The sequence below is a fragment of the Kalmanozyma brasiliensis genome, assembly GCF_000497045.1.
Source record: "Kalmanozyma brasiliensis GHG001 unplaced genomic scaffold PSEUBRA_SCAF15, whole genome shotgun sequence".
Lineage (NCBI taxonomy): Eukaryota > Fungi > Basidiomycota > Ustilaginomycetes > Ustilaginales > Kalmanozyma > Kalmanozyma brasiliensis.
In genome coordinates, this window is record NW_015961954.1 from 222,699 (window position 1) to 249,704 (window position 27,006).

At 58.1% G+C, this 27,006-nt stretch overlaps 9 protein-coding genes across 9 annotated transcripts; 5 read left to right on the forward strand and 4 right to left on the reverse strand.

The window, feature by feature from the left end:
- Positions 1–18: 18 nt before the first annotated feature.
- On the reverse strand, positions 19–1,995 carry PSEUBRA_001730 (Aromatic amino acid beta-eliminating lyase/threonine aldolase; the record flags this gene model as incomplete). The annotated part of the gene is made up of 1 exon (XM_016434960.2): positions 19–1,995. The coding sequence occupies one exon, from the start codon at positions 1,993–1,995 to the stop codon at positions 19–21; it is 1,977 nt and encodes a 658-aa protein (XP_016293644.2).
- Positions 1,996–2,764: 769 nt separating this feature from the next.
- PSEUBRA_001731 (Aspartyl/Glutamyl-tRNA(Gln) amidotransferase, subunit B/E, catalytic) lies at positions 2,765–4,807 on the forward strand (the record flags this gene model as incomplete). Its single annotated transcript, XM_016434947.2, has 1 exon — positions 2,765–4,807. One exon carries the CDS (start codon positions 2,765–2,767, stop codon positions 4,805–4,807), a length of 2,043 nt encoding a protein of 680 aa, XP_016293645.2.
- Positions 4,808–4,894: 87 nt separating this feature from the next.
- PSEUBRA_001732 (Zinc finger, C2H2, LYAR-type) lies at positions 4,895–6,097 on the reverse strand (the record flags this gene model as incomplete). The annotated part of the gene is made up of 1 exon (XM_016434958.1): positions 4,895–6,097. One exon carries the CDS (start codon positions 6,095–6,097, stop codon positions 4,895–4,897), a length of 1,203 nt encoding a protein of 400 aa, XP_016293646.1.
- A 4,682-nt stretch (positions 6,098–10,779) lies between these two features.
- Positions 10,780–12,327, forward strand: PSEUBRA_001733 (Cyclin, N-terminal; the record flags this gene model as incomplete). Its single annotated transcript, XM_016434933.1, has 1 exon — positions 10,780–12,327. One exon carries the CDS (start codon positions 10,780–10,782, stop codon positions 12,325–12,327), a length of 1,548 nt encoding a protein of 515 aa, XP_016293647.1.
- Positions 12,328–12,923: 596 nt separating this feature from the next.
- PSEUBRA_001734 (Aconitase/3-isopropylmalate dehydratase large subunit, alpha/beta/alpha) lies at positions 12,924–15,110 on the forward strand (the record flags this gene model as incomplete). The annotated part of the gene is made up of 1 exon (XM_016434940.1): positions 12,924–15,110. The coding sequence occupies one exon, from the start codon at positions 12,924–12,926 to the stop codon at positions 15,108–15,110; it is 2,187 nt and encodes a 728-aa protein (XP_016293648.1).
- Positions 15,111–15,213: 103 nt separating this feature from the next.
- Positions 15,214–16,609, reverse strand: PSEUBRA_001735 (Oxidative stress survival, Svf1-like protein; the record flags this gene model as incomplete). Its single annotated transcript, XM_016434956.1, has 2 exons — positions 15,214–16,510; positions 16,587–16,609. The coding sequence occupies 2 exons, from the start codon at positions 16,607–16,609 to the stop codon at positions 15,214–15,216; spliced, it is 1,320 nt and encodes a 439-aa protein (XP_016293649.1).
- Positions 16,610–17,258: 649 nt separating this feature from the next.
- On the reverse strand, positions 17,259–18,386 carry PSEUBRA_001736 (Zinc finger, TFIIB-type; the record flags this gene model as incomplete). The annotated part of the gene is made up of 1 exon (XM_016434954.1): positions 17,259–18,386. The coding sequence occupies one exon, from the start codon at positions 18,384–18,386 to the stop codon at positions 17,259–17,261; it is 1,128 nt and encodes a 375-aa protein (XP_016293650.1).
- A 527-nt stretch (positions 18,387–18,913) lies between these two features.
- Positions 18,914–21,556, forward strand: PSEUBRA_001737 (Nuclear pore protein; the record flags this gene model as incomplete). Its single annotated transcript, XM_016434932.1, has 1 exon — positions 18,914–21,556. The coding sequence occupies one exon, from the start codon at positions 18,914–18,916 to the stop codon at positions 21,554–21,556; it is 2,643 nt and encodes an 880-aa protein (XP_016293651.1).
- Positions 21,557–22,316: 760 nt separating this feature from the next.
- Positions 22,317–26,279, forward strand: PSEUBRA_001738 (C2 domain protein; the record flags this gene model as incomplete). The annotated part of the gene is made up of 1 exon (XM_016434943.2): positions 22,317–26,279. The coding sequence occupies one exon, from the start codon at positions 22,317–22,319 to the stop codon at positions 26,277–26,279; it is 3,963 nt and encodes a 1,320-aa protein (XP_016293652.2).
- Positions 26,280–27,006: the final 727 nt, after the last annotated feature.

Here is a 27,006-nt window from a genome sequence, read left to right on the forward strand (position 1 = left end):
ATGAGCGAGAGTGCCCGATCAACCAGCAATACCCACAGACCCCTGCTCGAGCTCGCCCTCGGCCTCCAAGCGTCCAATTTCCCTCTTGAGCGGGTCGAATTCGCCCATCGTGCGACAGACCAGACTTGCGTCTTCCAAAAAGGCATTCACGCTCAGCCTCAGCTGCCTCACCGTGGTCGCAAAGATCTTGACGCCAAGCTCGATGGTGGTCGAGGCCGAGTTGGGGGAGAGGATGGTGAACTCCTTGCGCACCTCTTTCGGCTTGAGCTCCTTGTCGACGCTGATGGCCTGCTGGAGGGTCAGGGCGGACTCGCGATCGGGGAAGGGGAGGATGAGGGAGACGCTGTGTCGCATGTCGTCCGAGGGCTTGCGCGACGACGTGCCGATGGTCTGGAAGACAAGGCCGCGGTTCTCGATGCTCGAAGATCGGACGTGTGAGCCATTGGTGGCGGAGGCGTTGGCTGTGGCGGCCGATTTACCGCCAGTCATGCTGCTCGAGTAGAGACCGGCGCTGCCGTTGGCTGCAGTGCCCGCGTCAGTTGGTCCCGTGCCATCCTCCTTCTCCTTCTTCATCAGACGGATGAGGTCGAGCAGGTCGTCGACGGCCCGCTTCTCGATCTGGTAGTGGACAACCATTCGACCGCCTCCAAGCTTGATGGGCTCGGGAAGCGAAGCTGCGCGGGAAACCAGCTCTGAGATGGGAATACCGATGGACAATGTGTCGAGGAAGACCATGCTCGTCTCGACAGGCGCAGTCAGGCGCACGCCAAGCTTCTCGAGCTCCTGACCAGCGTAGCAAGCTAGCTGGTGAGTAACTTGAAGCTTGGGGTAGTTCTCGACGACACCGACGCGTGCAGCGGCCACAAGAGATCCGACCTGACGGGTACCAGCACCGTAGAGCTTGCGGAAGTGGCGGACCTTCTTGATGAACTGCGAAGGTCCAACGAGGATACTGCCGATGGGAGCACCGAGACCCTTGCTGAGACAGAGCGAAACCGTGTCGAAGGGGTCACAGAGCTCCTTGAGCGACAGGCCAGTCTCGGCAGCCACATTCCAGATACGAGCCCCGTCCAGGTGCATGATAAGGCCCAGCTTGCGTGCTTCGGTGGAGATCTTGATGATCTCATCCTGAGGGAAGATGGTGCCGTTGAGCGTGTTCTCGAGCGAGATGATGCGGGTTGGCGAGAAGTGGACGTCGTCGCTCAGGTTGAGGTTGGGCTGGATATCTTCGTCCCATCGCAGGTGATGGCCATTGGAAGGAGCGACGATCTCGGTGGAGGCACCGCAGTGGAAGGCGATACCGCCGGCTTCGTAGCGGTGAATGTGGGAGCGTGTGTCACAGAGGACGGTGTGAGGTGGCTGATGCAGGTGAGTTCGCAGTGCCAGCTGGTTGGATAGAGTGCCAGAAGGAACATAGATGGCGGACTCCTTGCCGGTGAGAGCAGCGATCTCGGCCTGGAAGGAGTTGGTGGTCTCGTCTTCTCCGTACACGTCGTCGCCACGAGAAGCATCTGCCATGGCTTGGATCATGGACTCGGTGGGCGCAGTGATGGTGTCGGAACGGAAGTCTCTGGCGAGCAGTTGCATCCTCCTGACATTGTCGATCTTGCCCTTGAGAGGGTCAGCTGAAAGAAGAGGCGCTGTCTTGTTGTGGTCGCGCGACGAGGACGCATGAGTCTGAGCTTGAGCTTGACCGTTGGCCTGTACGTTGACGGGCTTCTGCGTCTTAGCAGGCCCGTGAACCTTATCTACAGGCTCAGAGGGCTGCAGTGGGTAAGCCGAGGTGGTCATCTTGTCGGTGTTCCGAGCCTTTACCAGCGAGCTTGCGGCTGTGAAGGCGAAGGTTTGGGTTCGTGATGTCGCTCGTGAGGGTAGTGTGAGCAGCGCTGAGACGGTGGAGAGGCTAGTGAGCCGTTGCGAGGAGGAGACGAGATGGGCTGAACGAGCTGCAGCTGGGCGAATCGAGGATGCGAGGATGGGCGCACCGAGAAGCATGTGGGATGGAGCAAAGCGATTGCTCCGATTGCTGCGTATAAGTGCTCCAGCGTTTCTGCTGGATGAGCGATAAGGGGCGACCGTGAACGTGATGATATGAAGAAAGCTCTGCACTTAAGCGGCGGCACACTGCCCTGGAAACTTCTTCGGCAATGACGGGCAGCCTTGGATCTGTGCCGTCAGCCGTTCTTTTCGGCCAATTCTCCGGCTCAGCTCCTTTTTTTCCTGTAGATCGTGACCATGCACAGAACTGCTTCGGCTGACAGCTGGCCGAAGTGACACAAAATGAAGCGACGTTGTTGGCTGAGCAAGCGGTGCTTTGCCAGTAAGGGGCTACCGACAACGCTGGCTAAGATGGTTCGGCCTCGCCGACCTGATCCCTTCACTTGGCTCCCACGGTGGGCTTGTTGGACGGAATCAGCCACGGCGGGCTCTCCGATCACGTTAGCTACGCCCCTTTCCGTCGGAGCAAGCGTCAATCCATCTCATCGTTGCCTTGTGTGACCGCTCCTTATCACAAAGAATCGTCACAGCTCGGCAAGCAGCTGGCAGATGGCGTGGCATCCTTGTGATCTGCAAAGCTTCGGTGGAAGATGGCGGTCAGGGTCCAGCTGAAGCTCAACACTTCCGGATTTCGGGTGTGCACCGACCCAAAAAGTTAGGCTTCTCCTCACTCTGATCTTCTGAAACGCATCGACCTGCTTCAGCTCTGTCTACATCTCACGATCGCTTCAGCCAGCGGAGCGAGGCCTTCGCAACGGCAACGCCGATGACTCCGTTGAGATGCACCGCAGCTGTCGCGCTTTGTCGCCGATGTGTCTCGCAAGCTGCATCGAGCTCGAGAGCTTCGACCTCGACTTTTGCTAGGTCGACGTGGGCCTACGCCCGCGGTGGGCGCATTGCATTGGACTCGCCCGTGAGCTGCTCCGTACGTTCAATATCGGCATCTTCCGACCGTACCCCTCGGTCCTTCGCATACACAGACAAGAGGTCATTCAGCTCGTCCCCATCGACAGCTGCCAAGAAGAAGAGCAAGAATAAGTCAGCTTCATCCTCCTCAGCGGCAGCAAGCGACACCCTCGCTGGGCCATCACGGTACCCTGCGCTTCCGGAAGGTTGGCAAGCCGTCATCGGCGTCGAATGTCACGTTCAGATCAAGGACAAGCGCAAGCTGTTCAGCAATGCGCGACTGCCTACCCCGTCCACGCCGCCAAACACTCTCGTCACTGCCTTTGATGCTGCTCATCCCGGCACCTTTCCGACACTCAATCGCTCAGCATTGCGACTCGCCGCTCGAACAGCGATGGCTCTCAATTGCCACGTTCACCCCGAAAGTCGCTTTGATCGAAAGCACTACTTTTACTCGGATCTGCCCGCGGGCTACCAGATCACTCAAAAGTATGCTCCTCTGGCAAACAACGGCAAGGTCAAACTCGGCTTCGAGGACGGCTACCTTCCGAGTGCTGAGGATGAGGTGACTGTTGAAATCGAACAGCTACAGCTGGAGCAGGACACCGCCAAATCCAGCTACTTCGACACGGGCACCACTTCCCGATTTAATGAGGACGAACAATCGTCGCACGCCAGTCGCGACGACCAAGGTTCAGAAGGGACAACCAGAGCAACACTACACGAAGCGGACGATGAGCGAGTAGGACGCAGCTTTGTCGATCTCAACCGTGCCGGCGCAGGACTGATGGAGATCGTCAGCGGGCCGCAGATGCGTTCTCCCGAGCAAGCCGGCGCGTACGTGCGTAAACTCCAAGAGCTCGTTCGCCGTGTCGGTGCATCTGACGGCAACATGCAGGAAGGCTCGCTCCGTTGCGACGTCAACGTCTCTGTCAACCGCATCGGCGATCCCTTTGGCACTCGCTGTGAAGTCAAGAACCTCAACAGTGTGCGTTTCATGATGAATGCCATCTCTCACGAGTCGCAACGCCAAGTCAAGATAATCGAAGAAGGAGGGCGCATCGAGCAGGAAACAAGAGGGTACAACGAATCCGACGGCACCACCTTCCGACTGCGTGGCAAGGAGGATGCACCAGACTACAGATACATGCCCGACCCAAACCTGCCCCCTGTCTTGCTGTCAGAGCGACAGCTTCAGGCTCTTAGGGAGGGCATGCCGGAGCTACCCGATGCGAGGCGGGCACGACTGAGCGAGCAGTACGGCCTCGCCCCTCGAGACATCAATGTGCTCATGCGAGTCGGATCTGAAGACGAGAGGGACGGGAGAGCCGCGACAATCGTTTCCCAGCAGCCAGACGAACAACAGCAAGGCTCAGATGCAGTCGAGTATTTCGAAAGGGTAGCAAAGGGCCGCTCGGCACAGACAGCACTCAACTGGATCATTCATGAGCTCATGAAGAGCCTCAACGCTCGCAACCTCCCTTTCAGAGACTATCTTCTCCCAGCGGACCACTTCGGCGAGCTAATCGATCTTGTTGAAAGCGGTCGAGTCACGGGCACCACCGCCAAATCGGTCATTGCCGACATCCTCGCCTCTGCTGACACAGACAGAGCCATCTCGCTCGCATCCCTCCGCGAGCTCGCCAAGGCTTCCTCTTCGCCAATGTTCGACTTGCTCAAGCAGGAGGATCTGCTGGCACTTGCAAGCGAGGATGATCTTCTGCCTCTCATCCGATCAGCGTTGGACAGGCTGCCGGACGAAGTCGCACAGGTGCGCAAGGGCAACCTCAAGGTAGCGATGCGCATCGTGGGTCAGGTTATGAAGGACGCCAATGGTCGAGCCGATGCCAAACTTGTACATCAGACCATCCTCAAGGAGCTCGGGCAGACACCCTCGTCCTGACACGAGCACGCAATCGAAAGCAGTTGCACTCTAGAATCAGTCGATGCAATTGCGAAAGACCGTCTAAGCAGCGACGAAACAACCAGCCTACGCCTGATCACGCACATCCTTCTGCACGACCTTCCTCTGCTTGAACGTCCTGCTCTTCTCCATCCCTGACTTGTCATCCACCTCGCCTCCCACCGCCTCGGCCTTCCTCTTCCGCCTCTCCAGCTTGTCCTTCTGCACCCTAGCCCTCTCGACCTTCTTGAGATAGTCCTTCTGCTCATAAGCGCTTTGGCTGAGCTCGGTCCTCAGCCTCGCGGCGTGGCTTGCCCTCTCCTGGGCCATCTGCTCCGAAAGCATGTGCCACTTGAACCCTTTAAGATACTTCATGGTCCACACGTCGTCGGCGAATCTTTTGCTGCTCTTACCCATCTTACTGCTGCCACCACCGGATCCCGACTTTTTCGAGTTGGACGCGGCAAGTCCACCAATCGGTTGGGCGTTGAGCATCTCCGCTGCGGCCTTGGCCACTTTTTTCGACGTAAACTCCACCCAGCCTTCGCTATAGTGCGCCACGGAAGAGCGCTTCTTGCTCTCCCCGGGTTTGGTCGAATCTTGGTGAAGGTAGATCCGTCCGAGCTCACCAAAGTTCGAGAGAATGTGACGCACTTTGGCGGGTGTCATCCCGGGAGGGATGCGCGAGATGTACACGATCCCCAACTTGCGCTGCTTCTTCTGGAATGCTTCGAGTTCCGAGGTGGAAAGCGGCTTGATGATTCTAGCTTCTTCAGAGGCCGCCTGCATCGGGTCGTCCTGGTCGTGCTCGGCGGGGTCGATGTCAGAGCCGGAGGCGTCGTCGGCGACTTCGACGGGTGCCGGTGCCGTGGATTTTTTCTCCTTCTTCTCTTTCTTTTCCTTCTTGTCTTTCTTCTCTTTCTTCTCCTTCTTCTCGCTCTTCGAAGAGCTTTCGCCCTCATTCGCGGCCTCGACTGCCACGTCCTCGTCCCTCTTCTCCTCCGCCTTGCTGGGCGTCTTCACCTCCTCCACCTTTTGCACCTTTGTCGGGCTCTTGCCCTTCTGCGACGTCCCATTCTGCGAGTCGGCATGCTTCGGACCCCTGTACACGGTGCGCTCGTACTTCTCCGCCTCGCTCACGCAGCTATTGTGCGCCTTGAACTCGTTGGGCGAATTGAACTGCTTCGAGCAGTCCAGGCAGGTGACCGGTGCATAGCAGCGGTTGTAGTGTTGGATGAGTTTGGGTTTCTTGACCACGTCTCCGCAGCCGTCGCAGTTGAACGACACCATTGTTTCTGAGTATGAGGGTTGGGTCGGTGGGGGAAGGAGGGTGGAAAGGTGTAGCAGGGCCGGGTTTGAAGGGTCAAGAAGTTTGAACCCTGGCGAAAAGGAAAAATTTGAGCTCGGGGCGCGGATATCGGATTGCGGGTGCTGCCTTTTTTTCAATGTGTTAGGTCAAGTGAGCTCCCACTAGCTGTTCGATGCCTCGGGACCTCTCCCAGCATGTCTTGGCTGGCGGATATGGCCCACGCAAGAGCACCCAGGAAAGCGAACGCCTTTCATCTTTCTAGATCACGATGCTCACTCACTGTCATGTACGATTCTGCTCGAGCGTATGTCTTGGATTGAAGCAGCGAATTTTGCGACCCCGGTTTTCACTTGACATTTTGGTGATTTCTCGTCAACAAAACCAATTTGGCTCAAAGGAAGGTCTTGCTCGAGGTCTCGAGCTCGTTGCAAGGGTCACTCCGACAATTCCTCTGCACAGACATTCAACAGAAAGCAGCTTGGCAAGGACGAGGCGTTGATCGAGACGATTCGCGTAACCAGCCCGATACCGAAGAAGCACAATGCAAATCGCCCCGATGGTTCACAAAACCGCCAAGCTGTCAACGTGACGCGCGGTTTCGAAAAAGTTCAATCACATGGCGACCGCCCAACCAGTGTTGGTCTCGGCCAAGCTTCTTTCTTCATCGTTCCATCACCAGGAGTCGGCCGGGAGCATCCAGTCTGCAGCTCGGTGTTCAAGCTCGGCGCCCTCCTTCTACGAAACATTGAGAGCTGGAGAAGCAGTGAACATCGCCGAGAGCAGAGTGCAGAACGGCGTTCGCGGGTCAGCAGCTTGGATGTTGCAAGTCGCCGAGGCGGAGAACCGGCGCGATGAAGCTGACCGCAGGCATGACCGAGGATGTGTCTCGAGCTAGCAGGCCGCCTTCATCTTTCTCACGAAGGAAACGAAAGTCACTTCTCGACCGTTCGTTACGCCACGAAGGATCTCGATTCTGTCGTTGCAAACAATGGAGGTGCATAGATTGGGTCGACGACGAGGTCTGAAGGGAACAGATTTGGCCGCACAGAGTCACCCACCGCAGCCAGCTGCACGAGCGACGAACCAAAGACGGTCACCAGCTTGGCGAGGATTTGCTCGTCTCGCCAAAGCGTAAGCGATGCGCCCACACCTCTTCTTGATGTCGAAGCGAGCGCTGCAAGGCAACGGGTCGGGATGGTGCATGCTGTGAGCCGATCCTTACGCCCTGCAATGCGTGCACAGTGACCCCTTTTCGTAAAGTCACACTGCAGCGGACGGCATGGACCGGCTGCTGTTTCACCGATTCGAGGGATGTCTACCACACGAGACACCGATCCCGGAACCCCGGTCAGGTCTGTCAGGGAGGGAACAAAGCGAGTCGCAGCCTCAAATGACGCGCTCCAGCCGTCGAATGCGATCCGCGCGGCTGTCAGTTCTTTCAGGGAAGCGATGCACGAGCTTGAATCTTCTCGACGCATTCTCTCCAGACAGCAGTCGGAAACGATCCCACGCATCCCTCTTATGCTTTGGAATTGCCAAGCGAGGGCGAGGAGGCACTTGCTAGGTCGTCATAGGCTGAGACCATCACGGTTCTGTCACCTCAACCTTCCATTCGCAGAGACCAACACTGACACAGACGCGCTTCCCTGGTCGCGAGACAGGTGTTGCAGTTGGACGTGCAGCAGCCTGCATAATTTTCACCGAAACCAACAGAATTGCGGCACTTCATCAGTGTCAAGCATAAATTCACGCCGAGCGGACTTTGACGCTCCTCTCCGTCTCCTGTCTCGACCTCAGGATCCTCGCTGCACGTCAGTTTATTCACCTCGGACATGAGGTGAGGGCGTCATCTCGCTACGCCGTCCTGCCTCGGTGAGCGTCCAGCATCTAGACTGCTCGCAGCCCATCGATCGACGCATCGCATCCGCCGCACCGCTGCTGCTGCTGCTGCTGCTGCTGCTGCTGCCTGAAGTCAATCACTGGCCTATCGAAGAGATGTACAATGCTCGGTCATGAAGACGTTGTCGCCTTCTGGTGTTTGTTCGGCAGTCAGGGTCCACGATGAACTGCAGTCCAGTCCGAGCTCTCGCAGCTGCTATAGCCGTCCGCCCTGTCCTCTGCCATATCATGTTTCTTCTGGACACCGAACCGCATACTTAGCCCGAGCTCCTTGTCCGCTTGCGAAACAATCCTGCGCCTCTGTAACGGCGAGCGAGTGTGGACCCTTTCTGTAGCATTGCCTGCTGCTCTCTCCGGCGCTGCTGCCCAGCCAGCATCGAGCAGCTTCGATCGGACCTGCGTCCCCCTTGGGCTGTCACAACCTTCTTTCGGTACAATGCGATCGTCTTCGAGCAGATTTCGGCGTCCGCTCTCGTGGGTCAACAAAGCTGATTCGAGGCCAAGTGCCGTCATAGCTCGCCTAGTGATCCGCGACCCATGCATCTAGACTGCATTTGCTTCGGTCTGCTTGCTGCATCGTCAGCATCTCTGCCCGAGCGCTTGCGCCTCGCTGTCCACCCCGGCGTACCAGTATGGTCTTCTCCCTTCAGCTGACAGCTGCCTCGGCCGTCTCTCTGTCGAACCCCGCAGCCTTCATTTCAGGATCACAGAACTGAAGCCTACTGTCGCTCACGCTCGCCTTGTCCGGTCGTCGCAATGCATACAGTGCCCTCTTCATGATCGACATTGCTTCCGAGCGGACCTCGGTTGTGCAGATCCACGCGGCATGCACAGACACTTGACCGATCATGGCTTTGCTGTCGAAGCCGTCGGGCCTGCCTGCTCTTGGACAGCTGGCGTAGCCAGAGCCGCAACTGCTGCTCGCAGATCATCTCAACTATCCTGTCGAGACCGACCCCCGGTCTACACCGCACAAGCTTGGACGAAGTATATACTGATCCATACTTCCTCCGTCTTCGTCATCATCTCGTTCCTATCTTTCTCCTTCACCACATCGTCTTCTCCTCTCCACTCTCTACCACTCCCCCATTCTCTCCCCTCCTATCTCTATCAAGATCAGCCTTTGATCCACCACATTCCTTTCCCAGCTACTATCGACTCTCGACATCGTCTTTGATCTCGACCACACACGCTCTTTTGCACAACCCACGTTCTTTTTTGACATCGCTCCCGACCATCTCGTTGATTTGCTACTTCCCGTAAGTGACTTCTGCTATCAGTATGGCTTAAGGACAAGGAGGAGGCATCAACGACGCAGGTGTCAGCGCATCCTAAGCTGTGAAAGGAGGGTCAGGACAGCAATGCATCATGCTGCTTGCATCGCTCACAGCATGGGCAACTCGCAAGGAAGGCATGGCGGGTCTTCAACCTGATCAGACAGCCGACGACGATCGCACCCACTATCAGACGGTCAGCGTACGCCAAGCAGTACAGAGTACTGCCGGGCATCTCAGCATGATCATCTATCACGCTGCTAGCAATGACAAAGCTGGTCGCCGGTCTTTTGGGAAACGTCGAAAGACTCAGGTGCTGATGCCCTTATGTGGCAAGACGGCGAAGGTCTCGAATGACGTTGGCGCTGCGAGAAGCATACTGATATGACACAGATCTCTGACCCAGTCCTTCTCCTTCTTCTTCACCTCGCCTTTCCTCCACCGACTTCGACGACTCCATTCTCGACCATCGTCATCAATGCTGCGCCATCCGACTACACCATCGACTTCCCTGCATCCCTTGCACCGGCGAATTCCAACCATCAAAATTCCGCGGTTGCCGACTCCACCAAAACTGGACCCTGTCGATCCTAAACGACCTCCTTGCCTGGCATGCGCTGCTTGACGCGTGCTAATGCCTCGACATCGACTTCTGGATCGCCTCGACGATGCTGACATCGGCATTTGTTCGATGCATGTCCTTGTATCATGCCGCTATCCGTCATCCGCATCGTGGCTGCGACAACATTCATGCATATTCCCGCTTCGCACTCGCTGTCAATGGCGCGCGGAATGCAACGCACTCGACTACCGCCATATCCGCCATCTGACGCTCTCACGAACAATGCATACGTTGCTTCTCCGCTCACAGTGCCATTTCACTCTGCCGCAGTCCTCCGCCGCCAACACTCCGTCATTTGTTTGTTATAGGACTTCCATCGCCAGTCCCCCCCGCCTAGTCGAGCTTTAATTGTTCCGACTCCGAGCAAGATCGTTATCCGCCTGCGCCACTACCCGCAGCCGCTGCATTCCGCACTCCTTGTCTTCCAAGTGCCCGCCTTTGATCCGCCACTACGATCTACATCGCCCAGCCATAGGTGATCATTCGCTTAAGGTACGTTACTCCATCCTTTCCCTGCAGTCGTCCTTCCTCCTGCTGCATTTGTTGGCCCCTGAGTTGTGCATAGGCCCGACAATGCTTCGTACATACAAAGGCATTCAACACTCGCTCGGGACCAGCTGAGGTCGACCTGACCAAACTGCTTAAAAGGTCTGGGACGAGCGAGCTTTACAAGTGCCGCCCCAAAGCCATCACATCCCTCTTCCTCGCACATAGGCTTTCACCAAACCGAAGCTGATTGCTGACCTCGACTCCTCCGAAACTCCATCCTTTCGCTTTCGATCGTCCCATCTTCATCCCTCACTCGCTCTCACTGCTCTTGCAACAACCCAACAGCATCTATCTCGCATCCTTCAAGACAGCATACATCATGACTTCCTCCGCTAGCTCCAGCCAACCTTCCCTATCTCGTCGCTCGTCCTACAACCGCCACATCCGAGTCAGCTCTGGCTCGTCGAGTGCCAGTGCATCGAGCTCTCGTCCTCGCTCATCCCGCGGCCGAAGCATCTCGCCACTGAACCCTGCCAAGGAGGAAGCTGCTGTGCAGATGGCTGCCAAGCGTGCCTCGACCTCGAGCGTGGGCTCGACCGTATCTTCGACCTACTCGGTCTCTTCGTCCGAGTCCAAGGAGGCCAACACCACCGCTGCCACCTCTCTTTCCGCTTCGACCTCTACTAGCAAGATTCCCGCCGACGTTCGCGCGATGCTCTTTGAGGAAGAGTACCAAGAAGAGGTGATCGAGCACATGCACCACATGGAGCTGCAGACCATCGCCGCCGTCGAGCTGATGGACGTTCAGCCCGAGCTCAAGTGGTTCATGCGCCCGTACCTCGTCGACTTCCTCATCGAGATCCATCAGACCTTCCGCCTGCGACCCGAGACGCTGTTCCTGACGATGAACATCGTGGATCGCTACGTCTCGAAGCGCATCGTCTACAAGCGCCACTACCAGCTTGTGGGCTGCGCTGCGCTCTTGATCGCTGCCAAGTTCGAGGATGCCAAGGACCGTGTCCCCACCGTCAAGGAGCTCAGCCAGATGTGCTGCAACGCCTACGACGAGTCGGCCTTTGCTCAGATGGAAGGCCACGTGCTTTCGACCATCGGCTGGACCCTCGGCCACCCCACCGCCGAATCGTGGCTCCGAATCGAGAGTGTCCGTGGCGGCGAGGACCTCAAGACTGTCAACCTGGCGCGCTTCTTCCTCGAGGTCAGCCTTTTCCACCGCGACTTTATCTCGGTCAAGTCGTCTGCTCTGACCAAGGGAGCTCTGATTCTTGCACGATTCATCTGCGGACTGCCGCAGTCGGCCAAGCTTCTGCCCACCGACGAAGCGGCCAAGGCAGCGCACATGCTCGACGCCTACGTCTCGGAGAACCTGCAGGACCTTTCGTTGATCCTGATCAAGAAGTACTCGTACGCCTACTTCTCGAGTGCCTCGACGGTGGTGTGCGACTGGTACCGCGCCCGTGTGGATGCGGCCAAGTCGGCACCGCCCTCGGGCTTGCTGCCCGCGCAGCTTGTCACCCGTGACGCCGATGCCGGTGCGCAGGAGGCAGACGACGACGAGTCGATGCCCACCACGCCCGCCTCGTCATTGCAATCGACACCGTCGCGATCGATGGACGAGGACGAAGATGAGGACGACGAGGACGACATGCCCGTCACGCCTCTTTCGCTCTACTCGTTGCACGACCCCTTAGTGGCAGCTGCCAACGCTGCTGGTCTGCCCGTCCCTATGCCCTCCTCGCGTGCCTCGGTGCAGGCCAAGGAGAATCGCATGTCGATCGGCAGCGCCGATACCGCCAGCACAGCCTCGCCAACCAGCAAGAACTCTCACGTGTCAGTGCAGCAGCCTGTGCTCGGCGCCAGGCAGCCGCTCGGCAACGTCGTCTGGAACGTCAACGTCCAGCAGTTCTGAGCTGCGCGGCCCTCAAAAAGTCTCCCTTGTCAGCTCGTCTCCGGATCCGTCATACTGTGTTTCTAGTCAAAGCATCTCCCGTAGCATCTCATCTCACTCCACTCGCTGTCACCGTATCTTCTCTCTCGACCCTCCTCACCTTGCTCTCATCTTCTGCCTGTATCGGAACCGCATCGTGTCCCCCACTGCCGCATGGATTGGACGCAATCAACATATATTTGTGACGATGTCAGACACGTATTTGGCGATGGCTGTAATGCTGATGAAGGTATGACAGCGCACTGAGATATCGACTGAGTCGCTCATAGCTTGGCTGTTGCCTAGCGCAGAGTCTGGCAGGCCCTTGCTGTTGAAAGCCAGACAGGACCAAAAAGACGCCTGAAATGCGCGACTGCCCATTGGACGAGTCACAGGACGGCAGGGGGCGGGCTAGCGCGGAGCAAAAAGCATCTAATCGTCTCCGCGTGACTTTTTGGAAGATTTGGGAGCAAGCTCGGTGAAATGCCGAAGCAACAACAACGCACACCTCTCCCCTCTCTACCACGACCATTCCTCCTCATCAAAAGCACGAAACACACTTCGCTGTCTCGTGCACAATGAGGGCATCCACCATGCTGCGCTTCAGCGCGGCCGCCAGGCTCTCCGCGCCCTCCCTCCGACGCACCCTCGCGACGCATGCAGCCGTCAACCCGGCAAGTGGCACCTACAACCTGGTCGAAAAGATTGTGCAGAAGTACGCCGTCGACCTCTCGCCCGGCTCGCACGTCAAGTCCGGCGACTACGTCTCCATCCGTCCCGGCACCGTCATGACGCACGACAATACCGGTCCCGTCATCTCCAAGTTCGGCTCGATCGGCGCCACGTCGATCTTCAACCCGGACCAAGTGGTGTTTGCGCTCGACCACGATGTGCAGAACAAGTCGGCCAAGAATCTGGACAAATACAGCCGGATCGAGAGCTTCGCGCGACAGCACGGAATCGATTTCTATCCGGCGGGACGGGGCATTGGGCATCAGGTGTTGGTCGAGGAAGGGTATGCATTCCCGCAGACGTTGGCGGTGGCGAGCGACAGTCATTCCAACATGTACGGTGGCGTGGGGTGTTTGGGCACGCCGATCGTTCGAACGGACGCAGCGGCCATCTGGGCGACCGGTCAGACCTGGTGGCAGATCCCCGAAGTCGTCAAGGTCGAGCTCAAGGGCGAATTGCCCAAAGGCGTCACTGGCAAGGACGTCATCGTCGCCCTCTGCGGCTACTTTAACAAGGATCAAGTTCTCAATGCCGCCATCGAATTCCACGGCTCCGGTCTCACCTCGCTCTCCGTAGAGGAACGACTGGCCATCGCCAACATGACCACCGAATGGGGCGCTCTCGCCGGTCTCTTCCCTACCGACGACATCACTCTCTCCTGGTACGAACGTCAAATCCGCAAGCGCGACAAGTTGGAGTTTCAAATCGGAACCTCCCCGTCCCCTTCCTCCTCCCACCCGCGTCTCAACATGCACCGTCTCGACGAGCTCTCCCGCACGCTCCTGCGTCCTGATAGCGATGCGTTCTATTCGAAGCACCTTACTCTGGATCTGGCCACCCTCGTTCCGCACGTGTCCGGCCCCAACTCGGTCAAAGTTTCCACGCCGCTCGACGAGCTCACTGCACAAAACATTGGGATCCACAAAGCCTACCTGGTGTCGTGCGTCAATTCGCGCGCGTCGGACCTGAAAGCCGCCGCCGACGTTATCCGAGGAAAGAAGGTAGCCCCGGGGGTCGAGTTCTACGTGGCAGCGGCGAGCAGTGTTGTTCAGCGCGAGGCGGAGGAGGCGGGAGATTGGGGTGCGTTGATGGCTGCTGGTGCTCGACCACTCCCCGCAGGGTGCGGACCGTGTATCGGACTGGGTGTGGGGTTGTTGGAGGATGGAGAGGTGGGGATTAGTGCGACGAACCGGAACTACAAGGGGAGGATGGGAAGTCCCAATGCGCAGGCGTATCTGGCATCGCCCGCGGTGGTGGCGGCGAGTGCGATTGAGGGCAAGATCTGTGGGCCTAGCGATTTGGATCCGGCCTTGCTGCCGCCGAGTCGCGGATTGAAGTACTCCATCTCCACCGCTGCTGCGTCGTCGACGTCGACGAGTGCGACGAACGAGGGTGGGGTGGACATCCTCCCTTCCTTCCCGGCGTCCTTTTCGGGCCCACTCATCTTTGCCCCGCAAGACAACCTTAACACGGACGGCATCTACCCTGGCAAATACACCTACCAGGACGACATCACGCCCGAAAAGCAGGCCCAAGTCGTGATGGAGAACTACGACGCCTCTTTCGCCACTACCGTCTCGTCCCTCACCCCCTCGTCTTCCTCGTCAGGCGGTAAGGCAGGACCGGTGTTGATCGGCGGGTACAACTTTGGCACGGGCTCCTCGCGCGAACAGGCAGCGACAGCCCTCAAGTACGCCGGCATCCCTCTCGTCCTCGCCGGCAGCTTTGGCGACATTTTCAAGCGTAACGCCATCAACAACGGTCTCATCTGTCTCGAGTGCAGTGAACTCGTTCAAGATCTCACCACGCTGTATTTGGGACAGGACGGCGTGAGGAACCACAAGGCGATCCTGTTGGAGGAAAGTGAGGTGAGGATCGATTCGAGTACGGGGAGCATCGAGTTGAAGTTCAAAGGACCGAAGGGGGAGACGGTGGAGAAGAGGTACACGGCGAAACCCGCAGGGATCGGAAGGAGCGTTCAGGAGATCTATACCGCTGGTGGATTGGAAAAGTGGGTCAAAGAGAGGATTTAGATTCTCACTCACAGGTTCTTCATCACATCACGCGGTCTGCGTCAGATTCCCTTGATCAAGCTGAATTTGAGGTCCTCCTATGTACAATGTGCGCCCTCGCGCTCTAACCGCTGATGAAGGTGTGTTCCTCAAAGAGCGAGCCTTTGACCTGGCTTTCCTCCTTGCCGGGCAAGCGGAGCTTCAGCGTGGCCTCATTGAGCGTTTGATAGATGTACGGCTTGGTGCCCGCCACATAGTTGACCAGCTTCCTGACCATGTAGGGGATCTCGGCGAGCACATCGACCTTGTCCACCAAACCGTGGGTCTCGCTGCTCGGGAACGGTTTGCCCAAGTCGACCTTGAGGGACGCCTCCACCTTCTGGTCGACATCGCCCTTTCCGGTCGACGCATCGAGGAGGGGGCCTTGCCAGGTGTACTCGATGGCCTGCGGAGCGTTGTAGCCCGTGTCCTGGTCGAGCGTCTTGTCGAGGTGCGTGACGCGCGAGTTGCTCTTCTGGCTCTTGTCTGCGTCGGCCGCGCTCGCCGTCCTAGTTGCCGCAGTGACGGCGATCAGCTTGCCCTCGGCGACGATCGAGCCAATGTTGACCGTCAGCGACTCGCGCTTGCCCGTCGGCTGACCATCTTGCGCGGATCCGTAGTCGGGAGTGGTGGTGAACTCCATCATGACGCCGCTCACTCGACCGAGCTTCTCGTCGTCCGCCTGGAAGTTGGCAAAGTTCCACTTGGCGGCGACCAGGTTGGGCCTCATACCCTGGATGGCGTGGACGAACATGCCCTTGCCCTTGGCGTCGATAGCGGCGCCCTGGGCGATCACATGTCCCTCGCTCTCGGCCACGGGCCAGAAACGATGGATTACATATCCCTCCGGACTGCCGAGGTTGGAGCCGAAGTAGCTGAATCCACCCTTGGGACCCGCACCGAGCTTCCACCCCTGGATCGCCTTGGGGCGGGTGAAGGACCATGAGAGCTGCAGATCCGCATCCAGGTTGGCCGTGATGCTGTATTTGTCGCCCGCATCGGTGCTGCTGAAGACGACGCTGAACTCGGCCGCCTTACTGCTGCGCTTGTCGGTCTGGGGCGCAAATTTGGTCACGTTGACCGACTTCCAGATCTTCTTGCCCGTCTTGGGGTTGAAGTACTTGAACGTCATCTGCACTTGGGGGTACCAGAGACCCACGGCGGAATGGATGATCTGCGAGGTGGCGAAGGAGCCATCGTCGAGCACCGAGTACCAGGTCTGGGTCTCGGTGGTGAAGCCGCCTGCGCAGGTCCATTCGAGGTCGGTGGGCTCGAGAGGGCCGAAGAGCGCGTTCTGAGGAGTGGTGTCGGTGATGGCGTGGAAGTTGCTGCCCGAGGCAGCGGGTGCGCTGCCAGCTGCGCCGGCGGGAGCGTCGCCTTTACTGTGTGCGATCCGGAAAGGAAAGTGCAGACGTGAGTACGCTTCCACCGTATGCTCGAGAACGAGGAGCTACTTACAGCCAGGAACCCCAACCAGACATGTTGAGAGAGAAGCTTCGAGGGATGCAAGTGGATGCGAACGCCTTGAGCGGTGGTCAAGACGGATGATGGAGGTAGATGGACAAGCCGAGACGAGCGCGGAGGATGTGCTTTGCTTTCAACGTGCGTGCGTGCAAGGCCAAAAAGTGTTTGTGTGTGTGTCACACTCGAAGCGAAGCGAAGCGAATCTGAGGCGTGGTCAGTGACCCTGACGAGCCAAAAAAGCAAGCTCGGCTCGTGCTTTCCTCTTGTCCTGCCAAGTTGACTGGCCCAGTGCAAGCTTGATGACGCGTCGGAGCTGCCTCGATCTGCACATCGCATGCTGCCACTCGGTCAACGCCAAACCCAGCCAAAATGCACCGCGGCCCGTCAAAGATTCCGCCTCCACGGACTTTAGCTGTTTCCGAAAGGCTTCCTGTTGATGCTTTCTTCGCAACTTCATGCTAGCCTCGACTTGTTGCTCCCACCATGTCATCATGTGTGTTGTCAGGCTGCTGCTCAGACCCCGACCGTTCTCACTTGCAACGTCTCAGCGAACGTGTTCAAGCACGCTAACATTGCTCCACAGGGCTAGCGGTCAGCACAGCAGGGGGCTAAACATGAGATTACTGTCCAAGAAGACGCGGCTCTGTACAGCTGCCATGATTTGGCTCACACATCCAGCCGTGAGATATCCATCTGCGGGCTTTTGGCCAGAATCTCGGGCGTGGCGATCTTCTCCTTGTGCTTGAGAAGCTCCTTGAACGAGTTTTTGATTGTCACGTCGCTCACACCAGCCGCTTGGCTGATGCGCTTAGCCCCCTTGTCCACTCCCCACAGCAGCGTGGAGAAGTAGATGCATGCTGCGGCGATCGTGATCGGACTACGGCCGGCAAGGATGCCAAGCTCCCGCACACGCGCGGTGATGTCCTCGGTGGATCGTGTGATGCGCATCTCGAGGCCCAAGTGGTTGCAGTATCGACCCACAAGATCCGCTGCCCCTGTTGGTCCGATGCCAACAGGCGTAGAGGTACCGCTGTTGTCGGCACTGATCCTCGATCCATCCACGGAGCCCGTGCCCGTTGCGTTGAGACCGAACGCCTGCTGCATCTCCTTGAAGCATTGCCCAATGTGCTTCTTCGACACGCTGGTCAGCGAGCAGATTTCTGGGAAGGTTCGAGGCACATGGCTCATCTTGCAAGCCACGTAGATGGCAGCGGCGATGATCGCATCCGGCTTCTTACCACGCAGGATCTTCTCCTCTTCCACCCGTCGATACGCCTGCTTGGCCACATCTGACACCGTTCTTGGCAGATGAATCGAGTCGCACTTGCGCTGGATGTCCTCGAATGCGTCGAGCATGTTGCGATCCCTCGTTCCCGTGGCGCGGTTCATGGTCCGCTGCAGATCCCTCGATGCACCAGTGCCACCATCCCTGTATCCGATGCGCGACTCGAGCTGCTCGTTGATACCGTCCAGCAGCGGGTTGCTAGCTGCGCCCACACGCGATGGATCGTCGCCGTCCTCGTTCGCAAACGTACGCCATTCCGAGCGGGTATCGATGATGTTTTCACCCACCACCAGTCCGCAGTCGGCGCAGACCAGATCACCCGATTCGAACTCCTCCGCCAGATTGGGTGGGTCGACCTTGCAGTCTCGGCAGATCAGACGCACGTTGAGATCCGGCACGAAGTCATCCTCGCCTTTGGGTGCGTCACCGCGGTCGGCAGCATACCTAGCGCTCAAAGCGAAAGGCTGCGCAAATGCATTCTGTGAGGATCTGGCAGTGTCGGCCGTCATGGCTGCTTATGATGTGATGCTACGAAGAGTTAGGCTTTACGATTGCTGAACGATTTCAAATGCCTTCCTTCGGCGACACCTTTCTGCTGGGAGCCGGTACAAGAGCCGTCTTCCAATGCTCGTAGTTCTGCGTCGGCAAGTATCGCGTTGCGACGAGCCAGCGAAGAATCGGTCAGCTTGGATGATGCGATGCAATTGATTCGTGACAGCAGCGGATGTCGTCTGCAAGGATAGGGCAGATGATGGTGGCGAGAGGCAAAGATTCACCCAGGCACGCCGTCGATGCGGGTGGAATTATCAACTGTGCAGAGGCTAAGTTGCAGTCCTGCTGCGCAGGAAATGAATTCGTGCGAGAATCGCGTCTCCGCTGCCGCACAAAGCTCGGAAGGCGGCAAGGTCGAAGCACGCGCCATGAAACAACACTTTTTGACGACCTTCTTGACAGAGCTCTTCACCATCATCACCGACCTTCTCACAGCCTTCGTCGTACGTGGTGCTATCATCGACGTCGCTGTACATTCGAAAGTATGGCCGTCGCGACGCAGTCCGCTCAGGGTGCTGCCTCGACTTCCGCGTCCGGGGCGGCGGGCTCGACACGCAACAGCGAATCCAGCTTCACTGCGTTCGCTCGCGTCCTGCAGGCGTGCAAAGATCTCGATCCGGCCGCAAGGATCGATCCGGATGGTGGCACCGCTTTGCTGTTCGCAGATGTCTGCTCGGGTCTAGGCGAAGAAGCGCTGGACAATGCAGGGTATGTCGCACGCCATGCGGACCAGAACCTTGAGGACGACGACCGAGCAGCATGGCAACTAGAACAGAACACCTGGAGGCTCATCCACGGGCTCACTTCCGAGAGGCTACACCGACTCGAACGACAGTCTCAACTCGCATCAGAGGAACAGCAAGATAAGGCGATGCAGGCCTACGAAACGCCGCTTGCAGCGATACAGAGCATCTTCGAAAAGGAAGAGCATCTCAACGAGCTCCGAATCATCCGCGAATGGCTACAGGACACGCTCGCTCCCAGGCACATTGTTGAAGTACGCAAAGGCTACCTTGCATTCACCAAGAACCGCGTCCGCGCCGAGAAGCGTGCCAGCGTCGGAGGAGGCTCCACGGCGAATGACGGACGCAAGCTGACGTTCGGCTCGGCTGCCAGCTCGAGCTTTGCACCCAAGAACCGCGGCAAAGCAGTCAAGAACTTGGACCCGGATGCGGTCTCGCGAGGTGAGGGCGGCCTCGAGCTCGAAGACGCTACATACGAAAAGGCGCTGCTGCGAACTTTGTTCGAGTACGCGCGAGCAGGCCGCTTGGACGCCGCATTTGATCTTTGTCACCAGACCGACCAGAGCTGGCGAGCAGCAACACTTCGCGGTGCCATGTTGTATCACGATCCCGCCGTCGGCTTCGAAGTGCAAGACGTCGACCGAGTCGTGGGCAATCGCAACCGATCACTGTGGAAGTCAGCGTGCAAGAAATTGGCGGCCAACACCAACTTGGACGAATTCGAAAGGGCATTGTACGGATCGCTGGCAGGTGACCTTTCCTCGGTGGCCCACGTCAGTCAGAGCTGGGAGGAGCTCCTCTGGGCACACGTCAATGCCAAGCTGGAAGCTGCAGTCGACCTGAAGCTGGACGAGAGGCACAACTGGTGGAGTCAAGAGGCGGACGTCGAACTCTTCGGCGAGGGTGAGCACGGCGCTGTCAAACTCTCACAAGGCGTCTCTTCCACCTCATCCGCTGCCGCTGCGGCCGCATCCTCGGGAGGCGGAGAAGGGCCACAAGTCGGAAAGGTCTCGAAGAACGAGATCGAGCTAGGATCCCTCAACGGCGTCTTCGAAAAGCTCAGCCAAACGCAGTCCAACAGCATCCATCTCGAGGCCAACAACCCTTACCGCCTCGTGCAGAGGAGCATCATTTCCAACAATCTGCCAGAACTCTTCAACCGATTTGCGGACAACCTTGGCGACATGCAAGCCAGTCTTGAGCCTGCAACATTCGCACGGCTGCTGCGTTTCTTTGCTCATTTGATCCTTTACCTGCGCTTGCTGTCGATCTCGCTGCCAGACTTTGCATGCAACGCGATCCTGTCGTGTTATGTGCAGGTGCTCGAGGCAGCCGGCGAGTCGGATCTGGTGGCCATGTACGCCAGCTCGCTCGAGCCCCAATCGGCAACGAGAAGCTATGCCAATTTCTTGCGATCCATGGATGTCAATTCGAGCTGCGAAGCAAAGGCGCATGCACTTCGACAAGCAGAGGAGCACAACCTCGACTTCGCAGCGGTGGCCAGGTGCACGGTCGACATTGTGTTTGACGAACTCTTCCCGACCATCATGTCCGACTTTGACGAGACGGCCGGCTTTGGCGGAGCGAGAAGCGGGCCAGGCAAGCTCGACGCAGCCCGATTCGACATTCGTCTCGATGCCAATGAAGAAGCTCTGGTGCGCGCCATCGATTGGCTCACCTTTGATCCATCAACGTACGCCGATGCTATCATCCAATCGAACAACCTCACACGACTCTTCCTGTCGACGGGACGACTGCACGCGGCCAAGGTGCTTCGTGACCGCATGCCGAGCGACATCTTGGCGGTGCTCGACATTGTCGACGTCTCGATGGACCAGAACATCGAGCGCTCGGGCTGGGACACCTTCTTCACGGCTCTGGAAGCGCACGTGGCCTACAAGGCCTTCTGGACCACACGACCTGCGGATGTGGCGGCTGCGGGCGCTCGTACCGGCGGTCTGTCCAAGCTGGAGCGCATGAATTGGACCAAGGCGCTGAGCCAGGTGGTGGAGCAAGCGCGCGAACTGGATCTGGTGCTACTCAAGCGAGATTGGCTCAAGATTCCACTTGACCATACAAGCGGTGGCCTCGAGACGGAGCGAAGGGCGCGGGAGTTGTTCGACATCCGACAGACCTACATCCCCGAGATCGTGTTCCGCCTGCACGACATGCTGGTGGAGTCGGCCAGCGTGATCCCGACCAATCTCAACATGGCACTGCGTCTCTCCGAGATCGTGGCCGACGAGCGACACAAGATCTATCTCGAGTTCATCCGAGGCAACGGGCAGAACTTGCTGCAGGACTACCTGCTGCGCGTCCGCGAAGCATCCTTGTTGCTGCTCGAGAATGGCGGCGACGTCTTTGAGAAGGCAGTCGAGTCGTAGCTTCACCATCATTGTCTCGATTCAGTCATACCTGTACCAGCTTGAAGACCAGAATCCAAGCATCACACCTTACTCTAGCGTTGTCTCTTGTGATGTATATGACGAGTCAATGAGGACGACCCACAGGCCATGGTCGATGCTGACGCCAAGGCCGCCATGACTTTGACCTGCTCTTGGCCTTGGCTGTAGGCTGGCCTGTGCGGCTATTCGACGCTTGTCCTTGGGCCAAGCCCCTTGACGTAATTTGGCGTGGGCATCCTGGGAAAAAGAGCAAGAGAGCTTTGAACCCTGTTCTGTCTGAGAAGCAAGCGCACAGCCGAGCAACCAACCGACATTTCGGACAACGCTGTGCTCTTGCCGCTTGCACGGCCACACCAAGTTTAAAGCTGACGGTCGACTCAGTCAGCTGTGCCGAGAAGCTCTTCCCGAACACGCTTGCGCAGAAGCAAGCAAGCCGAACTTCAAACGTGGTTGACAGCACGAAAGCAACCGACGACGCCGACGCTCAGCTTGGCAACGCTGCACAGCTTAAACTGCACGTCGATGCGGCATCGCATCAGTGGGTTGCCTTCAGCGCGTCTCCACAGCGCTCCCACCTGCCTTATCGAGAGACCACAACCGAAGACTTTCCCGGCATCACCACGATCGCTTCGTTCCCTCCACCATCAACGCGCCGTGCCGTGTCGACGAGCGGTACCCTCCTCATCTGCGCACGCTTCCCGAGGTCTTCACTGCGAGAACGGCACTCGAATAGGTCATCATGTCGGATACAGGTTCGTCCCCACGCAAAAGTCTGTCAGAACGCCGAACCAGCTTCAGCTCCATCCGATCGCGGCTACGCAAACCCAGTCTCAAGAGTGAACAGAGAAGGTCCCTGGGCGAGGACGATGATGCCAGCGCCCTCGACGTTCCGGCCGATCACGGAGAAGCGCGCTCCAAGCGCTTCTCATCCGCATCAGATCGCTCCATTCCACCGGTACCGCCTCTTCCTCCACGCTCACCCAACGCTGGTCTCGGACCTGGGAGTCCTTCTCATCTTCAAGCCAGCCCATCGCGGGCAAGCTTCAAAGCTGCCATGCCTGACTCACCAACCCCCAACAAGCGCGCCTCCATGATCAGTAACGCTTCTTCCTCCAGGAAAGAACAGCCCGCTCAAGGCGACGTCTCCGCGCTTGCCCAGACTACGCTCGGTATGACACTCGGCGCACATGAATCCGAAGAAGCTCGTCCCGACATCGATCCTAGGGGCTACGACGCGCAAGCCGCTTTCAAAGAGACAATTCCCTTGACCATGCTCTTCTTTGCCGGAACGCTCGTAGCAGCACTCGTGCTGGCAAGATACAGCATCGTGGCGGCTGCTCTGATATCTGGCTGCAGCGGTCACATTCTCTACAAGAAGCTCAACGAGAGAGGAGACGATGCCAAGTGGGCGCTCGAGATGGAAGCGTCAGCGAGACGCCTTGCCATGCCTGGTGCAGGCGAAGAGTCGGTCGAATGGCTCAACAAGGCGCTTGCCACCGCATGGCCTCTCATCAATGCCGACTACTTTGCTCCCTTCATCGACCTCCTCGAGGACAGTCTAATGACACAGGTGCCTGGTATTGTCCACAGCGTCCGCGTCGATGATATGGACCAGGGCTCCATTCCCTTGCGCGTCAAAAGCTTCCGCGTCCTGCCCTCGGACGACCGCGCCTTTCTCAAAGGTGCCGTAGCTCAAGCGCACAAAGATGCTGGCAAGTCAGCGGCCGATGCCCCGCCGATGCATCAGACGGAAAGCGACGATGACCAAGAAAATGTGGACGTGGGCGACTTTGTCAACCTCGAAGTCACCTTCGCCTACCGAGGAGCGGCTCCCAAGAAAGGCATGTTCCGATCCACCACCAACACAAACTCTGGACCGCTCAACACATCAGGTCCCGTTGCAGCTGACGCCAACGATGGCGACGAAGACGACGCTGAGCTCCAGGATCTGCCGACAGAAAGAATCCATTTGCTTCTCAACCTCAGCGTGGGTCTTCAGAAGCTTGCCGCTGTGTCCATCCCTGTGTGGATCGAGATGGTTGGCATCGAAGGCAAAGCGCGTGTCCGTCTGCAGATGACGCCGGTAGCTCCATTTGTTAAGTCCGCAGCTCTGACGTTCGTCGGAGCACCCACACTCGAGATGTCCGCCAAGCCTCTGGGCAAGAAGATGGTCATCGACGCCATGAATCTGCCCTTCATGTCTACATACGTGCTTCACGCAGTCGAGGACGTCATCAAAGGCTTCATCGCGCCGCTGTCCTACACCATCGACGTCGCTGGCCTCCTAGGAGCAGGCGATGGCCCGCAGGACGTCTATGCGCTCGGTGTCATTTGCTTCGTGCTTCACCAGGCAGACGACCTCGCTGCAGCGGACTCCAATGGTCAGAGCGATCCCTTCGTGCAGGCTTCGTTCGCCCGAGCAGGCAAGCCGCTCTTCACGTCTCGCATCGTTCGAAAGAAGCGCGACGCCGTTTGGCAAGAGACCGGGTTTCTGCTTGTCTCACCGGATGAGGTGCGCGACCACGATCGTCTGCGGTTCACGGTGTTCGACGCCGACCGCTTCTCGGCGGACGACCCGCTTGGCAAGGTCGAGATCTCACTGCATCGCCTCATCCACAAATTCCGTCCAGGCGGCGAAGCCCGCAGCACCAATCTGCTCGAAACGCGGACAGACAAGCTGCTGCCGATGAGAAAGGGCAATGCAGTGCAAGGAACGCTCAAGTACAGCGTTGGCTTCTTTGGTCTCGCCCATGCTCCCGGCACCGGTCATGCTCCTTCCCGACGCAAACTACTTCAAGGCACATCAACCACAGTCAAGAACGAGAGCGACGACATCGACCTAGTCTCTCCGATCGACGGCAAGCGCAAAGCAGACGACAAAGACGACAGCGCTGGCTTGTTGCCCGCGTCTGGCAAGCTGGAGGACGAACCGACCGAGTCTGCTGCCGACTCGGATCTCAGTGCCTATATGACCGGCTTCGACAAATTCGTTCATGGCCTCGGCCTGCCAATGGACGACGATGTCCTCCGCCAGAGGAAGCAGCGCAAAGCTCGTGTTCAGAAGCTGGCCACCATGATTGAAGGTGCAAAACAGGCCACGGCTCATCCACCTTTGGCTGAGCTGCCGTCAGGTATTCTCGCGTTCCACATTCATTCAATCACGGGTCTCGAGGTGCCTTCTACACAACGATCGCTGGGTACCTCCAAGAGGCTGTCTGCAAAGCCAAGGCATGGGCTTGCGCCAACCGACGAGAAGCAGGCCGAAGGTGGCGCTGGCGGCAAGCTGCCGTCGTCGTACGTGCAGGTGTTCCTGAACGACGAGGCCATCTTCCGCACTCGAACCAAGACATTGAACCCGCGGCCTTACATCAATGCAGGCAGCGAGCGCTTCATCGGCGACTGGACGACCGCAAGGTTGGACTTTGCAGTGCGCGATGCTCGTATGCGCGAAGGCGATGCGATCCTGGGTTGCGTCGGTCTGCAATTGGCAGATGTCCTGACGAAGAGCAGCCGCTCGACTGGCTGGTACACGCTCACTGGTGGTCTCGGCTACGGCAAGATTCGCATCACGTTGCTGTTCCGTAGCGTCGAGCTTTCGGTGCCACGTCCGCTGCGTGGCTGGAACGTGGGTATCGTCGAGATTGCCAAGGTCAAGGTCACGGGTGTGCCGCAGTCTTTGCTCGACAAGAAAGCATGCCACCTTTCGGTGGAGACAGTCGGCGGCAAGACAAGCACGGACGACACCCTGCCTGTTGATGACTACGAGTCCGGTGCGGGCGACGCAGCTACCGTTAGCTATGACTGGCCGCTCAAAGAGCCCATCCGCTTGCCTGTCCGACAGAGGTATCCCAACTCGCTGTACCTGAGTCTGCGGACCGACTCACGCTTGCCGGGACGCTCGCATCACCATGCGTGGGCGTTCGTGCCACTCAATCGAGTTGCCGACGAGATGCGCATCCAACGTCGGATTCGCTTGTTCGAGACGTCGGACTGGGACGAGGTGGAGCAGGACGTGTTGCGCGCCACGAGCGATCCGAAGCTGCTGCAGACGCAAGACGATTCCGTCAAGTCCAAGCTGCTGCCCGTACTGGAAGATGTCTGCCACACGGGATCTGCCACGATCTCCGACGAGGCGCTCCGAGCTGCCAATCTCAAAGCTGTGGGCTGGATCGAGATCGACATGATCTTCCACCGAGGCATTGCCCCAGAGCACCGATCCTGCACCGCTGGCGATTCCGAAATGCGTTTCGCATTCGAGTCGTACATGACGCTGCTTGACGCAGGCGAACGAGCGCGACCTCGCACGCTAGCCTCCGAACGACGATCCCCCAGCAAAGCCGCCTCCACCCACCGCAGAACCGCATCCAACACCTCCGACCTCGGCCTCTCCACCTCGCAATCCGCCCAATTCGGAGAAGACGTCGGCGACGACGACGACTCGCTCTACGCACAATCGCTCACCGAATCGCAGCTCGACGAATTGGCCTCCGACGCCGACTCGGACAGCCCAGAAGGCCGCCGTGCCCAAGCCCGGGCTCTGCACAGAAACCAGCGCGGCGCCGCCCAGATCAAAGGCTTCCGCACGTTGACATGGATGAAGACCAACGCCGAGGATAGCATGGCCAAGATGAAACGCCAGTTCGAGAGTAAGAAGTCCAAGCGGATCGGCAAGATGGAGGCTGAGGGGATTTCACATTTCTGATGCGGACGGGCAAGCACGATGATATGTTGACGCTCATGATATCCAATTTCCTCGCGAATCGTCACCATCCAAACAGCGTGTCGATTGAGAAGAGTTTACAGTGATCGCCTGTGAGAGTGATGACGGCGCAAGTGATACTGAGCAAGAGGGCCTCATTTGATGCAGTCTCGGTCTATTGACACGGGCGCTTCATCTTGTCATGGTGTCCTACTCGACGATGACCACCTCCAGCACATGAAAGCATAAAAATGGTCGCTACTGTCAGAGGAAGTGACGGACCAGACGCTTGATAAGCGCACCTACTCCCATGATATCCAATGCGTTCGTCGTCACCAATCTGAGCCCCTGTGGCGTTTACAGGGGCGCAGCGTTCGACCGCGAAACTTAAGGCAGGAGCGTGTCGTTCTGAGGAATCAATACAAAGCACGGCAAGCCATCCATTGATATCCCATCCGATGCGTCGATCATCGCCTTGCGTAGCATACGAAGTTAGGACCGCGCTGCCATGATTGTCTGAAGGACTGATGACGCTTCCTGTAGTGACGGGGCGAGCGCTTCGACAACCGGAACAGCGGTCCGGCCGGCGTCTTGATCTCAAAATCGGCGATCCAACTCTTCGCTTGGCAGCCACGCTGCCCAAAAAGAAAGCCGAAGAGCTCAACAGACACGCCTATGACAACACTTTTTTCTGGAAATTTGGAATTTTGCCCCCTCCCGCCTAAGTGCA